General features: G+C 42.2%; 1 protein-coding gene across 10 annotated transcripts in view; it reads right to left on the reverse strand.

Annotated features, from left to right (window-relative positions):
* Positions 1-5,917: 5,917 nt before the first annotated feature.
* The window catches only part of LYRM1 (LYR motif containing 1), an 83,184-nt gene continuing 77,064 nt past the window's right edge, over positions 5,918-12,037 (reverse strand). For all 10 annotated transcript variants that reach the window (XM_008057964.1, XM_021712297.1, XM_021712293.1 and 7 more), the window contains 2 exons: positions 8,706-8,798; positions 5,918-6,643 (listed from right to left, as the gene is read on the reverse strand). In XM_008057964.1, coding sequence (XP_008056155.1) covers positions 6,527-6,643; positions 8,706-8,798 — 210 coding nt within the window. In that variant the 3' untranslated portion in view covers positions 5,918-6,526. The remainder of the gene's footprint in view (positions 6,644-8,705; positions 8,799-12,037) is intronic.

Raw genomic sequence — 12,037 nt, forward strand, 5'->3', positions numbered from 1 at the left:
GAAAGATTGCTCTAATTTGAGGTCATTTTCTACTGGGGCCAATGTGGAGATTTCTCCTCCTGGGAAAGAGCAGTATGCTCTTCAGAAATCATGGTGAGTGAGAGGTTGGAGTCCTGGGGAAGAGATGGCCAGAGCGGTAAGAAAGCTGCAGGCCCTACCTATAAATAGCTCAGCAGATGACATCAGACAAACCTTGTCACCAAGCTAGTCCTTGTTTTTTAAAAATCTGTTGGGTAAACAGTTATGTTCAGTCCTTGTCAATGATGGAAGATAATTACATTGAATGAGGGGATATAGGGAAGTTAGGTTATGTCTTTAAAAGACTGAAGATAGGAATTTTATAGTTTTTGAGAGAAAAACAGGGGAAGATGCTATTTTTTTTTTTTTTTTTTTTGGTAGAGATGTCTAGCTATGTTGCCCTGGCTGGTCTCGAACTCCTGGCCTCAAGCAATCCTCCCGCCTTGGCCTACCAAAGCTCTGGGATTACAGGCTGAGCCACCGAGCCTGGCGAAGATGCTATTAAAAACAAAAAAGCTAGAAGAAGTGGTTCACGCTGGTAATCAATCCCAGAGCTTTGGTAGGCCAAGGCGGGAGGATTGCTTGAGGCCAGGAGTTCGAGACCAGCCAGGGCAACATAGCTAGACATCTCTACCAAAAAAAAAAAAAAAATAGCCAAGCATGGTAGTGTGTCCCAGTTACTTGGGAGGCTGTGGTGGAAGGATTGCCTGAGCCCAAGAGGTAGAGGCTGAGGTGAGCTGTGATTGTGCCACTGCACTCCAGCAGACTGGGCAATAGAGTGAGACTGACTGAAAATAAAAAGGAGGGGATGCATGGAAGGTTTGATAGTAAGTTGAAAATTATGGGTTTTTTGGTAACAGTATATGCATTTGCAAAAGGGCTAGGCATGTAAAATTTATATTTAGGTAAGATTCCTGACATGTGGAAGATGCTCAAAGACTGACTAACAATCAGATGGACTTCCATCTTGGAGGAGGCTGGGTGAGAAAGGTGATTTCTATGCTCAGGGGAGTTAGGCAAAGATTGGACATAGACAAAACCACCTTGAGTTACTTAGAAAGAACCACGATGTAAACGGGCAAACCATGTCTTACTTGGCTCAGCACAAACAGTTCTTCCAATGCAGGAATAGATCACTAATTGGCTAACCACCAGATAAAGTAGTTGACTTAATCTCATAGGCCCTATGTTGCATGGGAAATATTTAACCTTGAACATTAGAATCACCTATAGGCCCCCACAATGAAGACCAGCTGGAAGGACAGTGGTTAAAGAAATAGCAGATTCGTGTCTCCCAAGTCAAGCTAGGCTGGGATATGTGCTCACTACACATCTGCCCACACATTTAAATTTCTCTATCTCTCCCTGTCAAAGGCCATGCGATGGTTTGAATGTGTCCTCAAGTTCGTATGTTAGAAACTCAATCTCCAGTGCAACAGTGTTGAGAGGAGATGGGACCTTTAAGACTTGATTAGGTGACCGGGCACGGTGGCTCAAGCCTATAATCCCAGCTCTTTGGGAGGCCGAGGTGAGAGGATTGCCTAAGTCTGCAGGCTCGACACAAGCCTGGGCAACATGATGAGACCTCATCTCTACAATAAATCAAAAAATTACTCAGGCATGGTAGTACGTGCCTGTAGTTCCAGCTACTTGGAAGGCTAAGGCGGAAGGATTGCCAGAGCCCAGCAGGTCGAGGTGGCCAGGAGCGTGCCACTGTACTCCAGCCTGGGTGACAGAGTAAGAGTCCACCTCAGAAAAAAAAAGAAGTGATTAAGTGATGAGGTCATGAGGGCTCTCGCGTCACGTGAGGGCTTAACGTTGTTATTGCAGAAGTGGGTTATAAAAGTGAGTTCAGTCCTCTCTTGCTGTCTCTCACCATGTGATGACTTCTGCTATGTTATGACACTGCAAAAAGTCCCTCACCAGTGCAGTCCCTTCAAATTTGGACCTCCTGGCCTCCAGAACTGTAAGAAATAAGTCTCTGCTCTTGTTATTCAGTCTCAGGTATCCTGTGATAGTACAAAACAAAGACAAAAACGTTGGTACTAAGAAGTGGAGCTGTTGCCATAACAAATAACTGAAAATATGGAAGCAGCTTTGGAACTGGGTAATGGGTAGATGCTGGAAGAGTTTGGAGGAGCAAGTTGTGAATGGAAAATTAAGGGAAATTCTGGTGAGAGCTTAGAAGAGCTATAGGAAAAGACTACATTTTCTTAGGGATTACTTAAGTGGTCCTGATCAGAATGTTGGTAGAATATTGGACAGTAAAGGTCATTCTGATGAGGCCTCAGATGAAAATAAGGTATTGAAAACTGGAGTAAAGGCTGTCCTTATTATACAGTTGCAAAGAACTTAGTGGAATTGGGTCCATGTCATAGGACTTTGTGGAAGACAGAACTTGAGAGAGATGAACTCGGATACCTGGCAGAAGAAATATTGAAGAAGCAAAGTGTTCAAAGTACTTCATGACTTCCTCTAGCTGTTTACAATGAGATACATTTCAAGATGAAGTTGATAATTAAAAGGAAAGCAGAATGTAAAGATTTGGAAAACTCAGCTTTTGAAAAAACCATGGTTCAGGAAAGGATACTAATGGTTTGGCTAAGATTCTACCAGCCAGATTCTAATCATCAAGACAATGGAAACATGACCCCAAAGTTATTTCAGAGATCTTTGAGGCAAGCTAGGACCTTAAGGGCAAGGGTTCCAGAAAGATGGCTGTGGTAACTTCGCATTTGCTGCCCTTCACTGCCTTAGAACTCTTCTCTGCATTCCAAGCTTTCCTTGGCCACCCCAACTATGGCTCAGGTGGGCCCAGGTGTGGTTTGACCTATTGCTCAAGAAAGTACAAGCTGCAGCTCGGTATACAAATACTGGAAAATGTGGAAGCAGCATCATATAAATGCAATATATGCAAAGGGGGACCACCCAAAACTGGAATTCTCTTTTTGGAGGGCAGACCCCTCGTGTATAGACCTCCCCTGCTTAGGTACGTATTCTAAGAACCCATTGGCATCAGTGTACCAGCTAGTGATGTGAAAGGCTGCATTCCACTTCAGTGAAAATTTTTTGGTGATTCTTTCAACACGTTTGTCCATTTCATGAGTGATTTACAAGCACACCTGCTCACAACACGAATGAGTGTTCAGTAGTTTTTGAACAAAAATAGCATAACCCCATGCTCCACCATCCCTGTTCACCTGATCTCGCTCTGAGTGACTTTTTGTTTCCCAAAATGAAAAAAGTCCTTAAAGGGAAATGTTTTGTCCATGTGGAAGAGGGAAACAAAAAAACAGCAGAAGTACTAAAGGGTTATCAAACCTGATGAGTTCAAAAACTGTTTTGAGCAGTGGAAAAAGCATCTCAATAGGTAGGTGTATTGCATCAAATGAAGAGTACTTCGAAGGTGACTGAAGTTTAAACATGTAAGAATGAAAGTACAATTTTTTATTAGTAAATTCTGAGGCCGGGCATGGTAGCTCACACCTATAATCCCAGCACTTTGGGAGGCTGAGGTGAGAGGATTGCCTGAGTTTGAGACCAGCCTGGGCAACTTGGTGAGACCTCATCTCTACAATAAATCAAAAAAGGCTAGCCGGGCGTGGTGGCACATGCCTGTAGTTCCAGTTACTTGGAAGGCTGAGGCCAAAGGATCGCCTGAGTCCAGCAGGTCGAGGCTGCAGTGGCCATGAGTGTGCCACTACACTCTAGCTGGGTGACAGAGTGAGACTCCAACTCAAAAACACAAAAAAGAAAAAAAATTCTGGTTTTTTCGGTTCTCTTCATATATGTCAAAACATTAAACTGTACCTATAAATACAATTACGATGTATCAAAAAATAATTTTAAAAGTACAAGCCATAATAAGCCTTGGTGGCCTTCAGGTGGTGCTAATTCTGCAGGCACATAGAATGCAAGAGCTGTGGTGCCATGACAGGTGTCACCTAGACTACAAAGGTTGTCACAGTTGAGGGGTCCAGGCAGACTTGTCCTAGGGGCAGAGCCACTGCAGAAAACCCCCACTAAGGCAATGCCAAGGAGAGGTGTAGGAGCAAGGTCACCACAGAGTCTGCACTAGGGCAATGCCTAGTAGAGCCAGAGGAGTGGGCGAGTCTCCAATATCACAGAACTGTAAGGCCACCAGTATTCAACACCACCCTAGAACAGTTGCAGGCATGAGACTCCAACCCATGAGAGCTGCTGGGTGGACTGAGCCCAGCAAAGCCATAGGGACAGGGCTGTCTAAGGTCTTGGGGGCCAAACCCTACCCCAGGATGTGGGAAATGGGTGTCTAAGGAGATTATTCTGGGATCTTAACATTTAATATTGCTTTTCCTCTGGGGCTTTGGACTTACTTGCACCAGTTACCTTTATTCTTGCCATTTCTTTCTTTTGGAATGGGAATGTCTATTCGATGCCTGTCCCACCATTGTATTTTAAAAGTAGATAAAACAAGCTCACAGCTGGAGGGAAATTTACTTCGAGATGAATTGTGCCGAGTCTCACCCATATCAGATTTAAATGAGATTATGGACTTTGGACTTGAATTTATAATGAAACAAGTTGAGACTTTTGATGCTATTGGCATGGAATGAATGTATTTTGCATGTGAGGAAGGACATAAATTTTGGGAGACAAGGGTAGAATGCTATGGTTTGAATGACCCTCAAAATTAGGTCAAGAGAGAGAGCCCTCATGAGTGGGTTAATGTCATTATTGTGGGTGTGGGTCCATTATAGCAAGAATGGGTTTGTTATAAAAGTGAGTTTTGCCCTCTTTTCTTTCTCATGTAATGACAAAGCAAGGTCCTTGCCAGATGTGGACCCCTTGAATTTGGACTTCCCAGCCTCTAGAACTGTAAGAAGTCAACCTCTGTTCTTTATAAATTACCCAGTCTCAGATATTCCATTATAGCAGTGCAAAATAGACTAAGACAGGCCTATAGCTGCATTCCTGTTAAATGTGATATGTATGATACTGATACAGTATCATATTGGTTTTCTATGTCCTTGCCAAACCCCTTAATACCTTGAGTACAAAGAGGTATAAGAATACAGAGAGGGCCAGGCTCGGTGGCTCAGCCTGTAATCCCGCGCTTTGGGAGGCAACTTGGTGAGACCTCATCTCTCCAATAAATCAAAAAAACTAACTGGGCGTGGTAGCGCGCGTCTGTAGTTCCAGCTACTTGGAAGGCTGAGGCGGAAGGATCGCCGGAGCCCAGCAGGTCGAAGTTGTGGTGGCCGGGGGCAGCCACTGCACTCCAGTCTGGATGACAGAGTGAGACTCCAACTAAAAAAAAAAAAAAAAAAATACAGAAAGACCAAAATTGATAGAGATTTGCCTTTATTGGTGATGGCCATCTTATTTGGAGGTAAGAGGGAATGACACTGATGTACCAACAACTTTCCATAGTACTTTCACCTGACTCCACACACACAGGGGGATAGATCCTTTACATTTTTCATCTCCATTTATCCCATTTCTGTTTAGACATAATTTGAAAGCCAGCTTGGACCTCATACTTTTCAATTATGTTAAAGTAATATACTCATAACAAATGCTGTATGAGTTTCAATGAGCTTTTCACATCCTAAGTGCATCCTAAGTAATCACAGACTTAAAAATAAGAGTGTGAGCTGGGCTCGGTGGCTCAGCTTGTAATCCCGTGCCTTTGGGAAGCTGAGGTGAGTGGATTGTCTGAGCTCGCGGGTTCGAGACTTGCCTGGGCAGCGAGACCTCATCTCTACAATAAATCAAAAAATCAGCCGGGCGTGGTAGCGCATGCCTGTAATTCCGGCTACTTGGAAGGCTGAGGCGGAAGGATCGCTGGAGCCCAGCAGGTCGAGGCTGCAGTGCCCAGGAGCGGCCACTGCACTCCAGTCTGGGCGACAGTAAGACTCCAACTCAAAAAAAAAAAAAAAGAGTGTGCATTTAACTAAGACAGAAATGAGGCTCATGTAAAATTTCCATGAAAACCATGGTCAATCCAATGATGTACTTTTTAAGCGGAGTTTACCTGGAAATTGAAAAGGTCAAAAGACAACAAAAAAAGCATATGCAAAAAACCCCCACTAACTTAAGCATACGTCTATTATGGAAAAAAAAGCCTAAAAATATCCTGAGAGTGGTACATGGTTTTACAGTAGTCATGAAATTCCAGCAACTGGCTAAATTCTTTGCAACAGCTGGCACATGCAGTTAATGGCAGCCTCATGGAAAGCTTCTTCATCCTTCAGCCTTTCTCCCACAAACCTTAATCTTGTTTCCACAGATGACTTTAGTGAGGATAGAAAGGCCCAGGACTTCTAGGGTTAATGCCATCCATTCAGGCAGCAAGACCCTGACAAACTCTAGGAATATGTAAGCACACATCATGGGGTAAGAATCAGTTTGGGAGGTTTTAAAAAGATATTTGAACATTTGCTCCTAACCAAGAAGTGTTTTGCCATCTGGTTTACATTCAAGACCTAGTTGGCCCATCATTCCAGGAATACATTTTTCTTCTGGATTAGGAAACATCATCATGAGATCTGAGATATACTGGTTTAGAAAGTTTCCTCAGTTTCTCCTGGCTTCGAAGTCCCCGGCCTCGTATTGACGTGAGGCCCATTGGAGGCAGATGAATCTGAATAATAAGAACAATGATGAATTAAGGCTCATACTCATAATCATTGCAGCAGCTTATATAAACGACTTTGGATCATACAGCAAGATGAGGATCCAAAGAAGGGAGCAAAAGTGTGTATATAAAGATGTTCAGTGCATAGTGGAAAAGTGGGACTAAACTAAATGCCTACCAATAGAGAGCTGGTTAAATTATGGCTGTGATGGTTAATTTTGTGTGTCAACCTGACTGGTCATGGGGTGCCCAGATTAAACATTATTTCTGGGTGTGTCTGTGAGGATGTTTCTGGATGAGATTAGCATTTGAATCGGCAGATTTAGTGAAGAAGACTGCCCTCCCCTGTGTGGGTGGGTATTATCCAATCTATTGAGGGCCTGAATAGAGCAAAAAAGGCAGAGGAAGCCTCCTTCCTGCCTACCTGTCTAAGCTGGGACATCTCTTCTTCTCTGGCCCTGGGACTGGGATATCCACCATTGCCTCCCCTCCCCACATTGTTCTCAGGCCTTCAGACTCAGACTGAATTACACTACCAGCTTTCTTTGGGTCTCCAGTTTGCAGATGGCAAATAAGACGTCTCAGTCTCCATAACCACATGAGCCAGTTCCTCATAATAAATCTCTTTTTAGATATATCTAGATATATAGAGGGTGAATTCCTCATAATAAACCTCCTTTTAGGCCAGTGTGGTGGCTCACACCTGTAATCCTAGCACTTTGGGAGGCTGAGGCAGGAGGACTGTTTGAGTCCAGGAGCTTGAAACCTGCCTGGACAACATGGCAAGACTCTGTCTCTACAAGCAAATTTAAAAATGAGCTGGGTGTGGTGACACACCTGTAGTCCTAGCTATTCAGGGGGCTGAAGTGAGAGGATTACTTGAGCCCAGGAATTTGAAGTTGCAGCGAGCTATGATTGTGCCATTGCATTCCAGCCTGGGTAACAGAGTGACACCCTGTCTCAAAACAAAACACATTATTTTCCCCCCTTTACCTCTCTCCTCCCTTCCTTTCTTCTTTCCATCTAACTCTAACCTGCTAGTTCTGTTTCTTTGAAGAACCCTGACTAACACAATGGCACATTCTTACAATTGTATACAATGCAATCACGTAAAAAGACTGAAGTAGCTTTATACAAAGATATCCAGAAGAAAGGAAGTAAAATAAGTAGGCAATAAAACAGTATACCCAGAATCCCACATATGTAAAGAAAATGTATGTACATGAGTATAGAAAAAAGACTAAAAGGATGTATTACTAAACTATTAGGTTGAGCCAATACAATATAAAATTGCTGTTTTTGTAGATCAAAGCTTGGAAGATTGGCAATTTCATGTGGCAGTTTCCATTCTAACAGATAAGTGGTCACTTCCACAGGGTGAGAATTTTTGACAATTTTCACTTTCTACTTTATGCATTACTTTAATGTTTTAACTTTATTCTTTTGGCCAGGCTCGGTGGCTCAGCCTGTAATTCCGCTTTGGGAGGCCAAAGTGAGTGGATTGAACCCGTGGGTTCGAGACCCGCCTGGGCAACTTGGCAAGACCTCATCTCTACAATAAATCAAAAAATTAGCCGGGTGTGGTAGCGTGCGCCTGTAGTTCCAGCTATTTGGAAGGCTGAGGCAGAAGGATCGCTGAAGCCCAGCTGGTCGAGGCTGCGGTGGCTGGGAGTGTGCCACTGCACTCCAGTCTGGGCGACAGAGTGAGACTTCACCTCAAAAAAAGAAAAAAAACCCACTTTATTCTTTTGATAGTAATAAACCTTTTATAAAGGAAAATCATTTTCATAAAAAAGATGAAAGTCAAAAGAGAAAGCTACATAAATGTGAGCTAGTTTTCCCTTCCAAATGTGGGGAAAGCTGTATAAGTAAGAAAAATCACGCATTCATTGACATTTTAGTTTGTTGTGATGAGTTGGCAGCATGCAAGGATAGCTTGTCGCCAACATGCCTGCCACGGTAGCTCTAGGCTTCTCAGCAAGCACTAGCCCTCTTGGTACACATTCCTGGAAATAACCGGGTCAATGAGGATAGGGACCTACAAGCTGTTAACTGGAGTTACACTTACTGGCCTTGGGTAAGGAATCTGGTAATGCAGTCCAATTTCAATCCTGGCTGTGCATTCATCTATACACTGTTTAATTAGGTCTGTGTCTGTGAGCTATTAGAAGAGAAAAAGAAATGAAGCTGTTAGCATCTTTCTAATGGTACATAAAGTAAAGGCATACATTTCTCAAATTTTACAGTTCACCAGCTATTAAATTACATATTGATAATTAGAAAAATAAAAAATAATTTACTGTTAAAACTTACTGTAGGTTAAACTTTTAAAATTGTTAAAATACATACACATGGTAAAAGTAACTCAAATAATACAAAAGATATAATGTAAAAACAATGTCTCCTTCCTCTTATCCTTCTCTCTCAGTCTTCCTTATCAGGGATAATAATTAGCAGTTTCTTGTGTGTCCTCCCAAGGATATTCTATGCACAAATATTCTATACACATGTATATAAATGGCTTATTTTTTTTCTTACACAAATAATAGCTCACTTTGTTCTGAACCTTGCTTTTTCACTAATGTAACTTGAAAATTCTGCTATAGTCACACATTTGTAGCTGCCCCATTCTTTTTAACTACACAAAATTCTAACATAAGTCCTTATTATAATTTAACCAATTTCTTACTGATGGATATTTAGGTTATTTCCAATCTTTTGCCATTATAAATAATTCTGCTATGGATGCCCTGAAATTTTTTTGGTTCACATGGATTTATATCTAAAAGATGAATCCCTAGAGAGAAAATTGCTAAGATAAAGGGTATATGTTCATGCATTTTAAATGTTCATGGATCTTCTCAAATTACTCTCTAGAGATTGCACCAACAGCTTCAAAATTATATTCCTACCAAGACTGAATGAGAGTGCTTCTTCACAACCCCCTCATGTTGGTTAAACTTTATCGTAATCCAATAGTTCCTGCAAGTGCTGTCCAGAAATCCCAAGTAAGTTACTGGAGAATGATCTACCTCTTATTTTAAACTGTAAACCATCATGTTCATTAGTAAGGGAAGCAAAGGGCTTTTCAAATTTCAAAACAGTCAAATTGTGGTAGTCCACTTTCAAGAAAAGGAATGAAAAGTTCATTCTGAAAAACAGAAAGTCAAGAAGGAGAAGGGGAGAAATTCTTTCACTCTGAGGAAGGAAAATGAATCAACATGTGGATCTGCTACGAGTTTGCAAGCAGGCCTCGAAGCAGAGCTAGGGTTGCATCAGCCCCAGATGACACCCACAGCAAAGTCTATGTGGGTCCATGTGGCTTGGAAATTCCAAGGGTGTTCCTGTCCTACAGTACCACTTGGAGGAGAGGAGAAGATTTCCAGGAACAGCAATGCAGAGAACCACAGCTAAGTCCTTTGGGGAAGAGGCTCAACTTTCTGACCCCTGTACTTCTCAGAAGCTATTGCTCTGCTGTCCTCATTGGGAATAGTTTTCCATGTTCCATGCCAATTGGGATTTAGAGCAATGCATGGGGTACCTTTGGATTAGCAAGCTTTTAGACCAACTGAACAAGCTGCTGTGATAAGAAACTGCTTATGTTTGCATGAAGGGTTGGGGAGAAAGGAAAAGCCCCTGACAAAGATATGGTTAAGGGGACTGCAGCTTCTGGGGCTTCAGTTATCCATCTGAACAGAGTTGGGCTAGCATACTCTAAATGGACTAATTCGTGGACTACCTGCATATTTTTGCCATACCCACACTCTACCTATATTAATATTAACATTTTTCTTTAAATGGACTCTCTTCTAAGCAATGTTTGTGAAATGGTGGTCTGATAGTCTCTTTTCTTTCCAATACATGCTAAAACAAGTACATATCTTAAAATTAAAAACCCAAGTACCACATCTACAGATGTAAAAACAAGAACCACAAGAAAAAGTTTTTGATAAAATCCAGCTTCCTTTCTTGATAAAAACCATCGAACATCTAGCCATAGAAGGCACATACCTCAAAATAGTAAGCGACCTCTATGATAAACCCACAGCCAGCATATTACTCAATGGACAGAAACTGGAAGCATTTTCTCTGAAAACCGGAACAAGACAAGGCTGTCGACTCTCACCCCTCCTGTTCAACACTGTATTGGAAGTCCTAGCTAAAGCAATTAGACAAGAGAAGGAAAACAGAGGTATCCAAATGGAAAAAAGGAAGTTAAATTACTCCTCTTTGCTGATGACCTGATCCTATACCTCAAAAATCCAAGAGAATATGTCGAAAACCTCCTTGCACTGATAAAAGACTTGGCAAAGTCTTGGGATACAAAATAAATGTGCAAAAGACAGTCGTATTCTTTTTTTTTTTTTGAGTTGGAGTCTCACTCTGTCGCCCAGACTGGAGTGCAGTGGCACGCTCCCGGCCACCGCAGCCTCGACCTGCTGGGTTCCGGAGATCCTTCTGCCTCAGCCTTCCAAACAGCTGGAACTACAGGAGCGTGCTACCACATCCAGCTAATTTTTTGATTTTATTGTAGAGATGAGGTCTCGCCAAGTTGCCCAGTCGGGTCTCGAACCTGTGGGCTCAGGCAATCCACTCATCTCAGCCTCCCAAAGCGCAGGATTACAGGTTGAGCCACCAAGCCGGGCAGACAGTTGCATTCTTATACACCAACAAAAAACAGGCAGAGAAACAATCCCATTCACAATAGCCACACACAAAAAAATGAAATACCTTGGCATCTTCCTAATCAGAGACATGAAAGACCTTTACAATGAAAACTATAAAACACTGCTCAAAGAAACCCAAGAAGACACAAATAAATGGAAAAATATTTCATGGTCATGGATAGGAAGAATCAACATTGTTAAGATGTCCATTCTACCAAAGGCACTCTACAGATTCAACGCAATACCTATTAAATTACCAACATCATTCTTCTCAGACCTGGAAATGACAACACAGAAATTCATATGGAAACATAAATGACCACGAATACCCAAAACAATCCTTAGCAAAAGAAATAAAGCAGGAGGCATCACACTTACAGACTTTAAATTTTACTATCAGGCAACAATAATCAAAATAGCCTGGCATTGGTATAAGAACAGGCATATGGACCAATGAACAGGTGAGAGATTCCAGAAACAAAACCTCAATTTCTTAACCAACTCATCTTTTTTTTTTTGAGTTGGAGTCTCACTCTGTTGCTCAGACTGGAGTGCAGTGGCTGTTCCCAGCCAACGCAGCCTCAACCTGCTGGGCTCCGGCAATACTTCTGCCTCAGCCTTCCAAGTAGCTGGAACTACAGGCGCGCGCTACCACGCCTGGCTAATATTTTTTATTTATTGTAGAGATGAGGTCTCACCAAGTTGCCCAGGCGGGTCTCGAGCCTGCGGGCTC

The sequence above is a fragment of the Carlito syrichta genome, unplaced genomic scaffold (genome assembly GCF_000164805.1).
Source record: "Carlito syrichta isolate Samal-C Ts95f unplaced genomic scaffold, Tarsius_syrichta-2.0.1 Scaffold303175, whole genome shotgun sequence".
Classification (NCBI taxonomy): domain Eukaryota; kingdom Metazoa; phylum Chordata; class Mammalia; order Primates; family Tarsiidae; genus Carlito; species Carlito syrichta.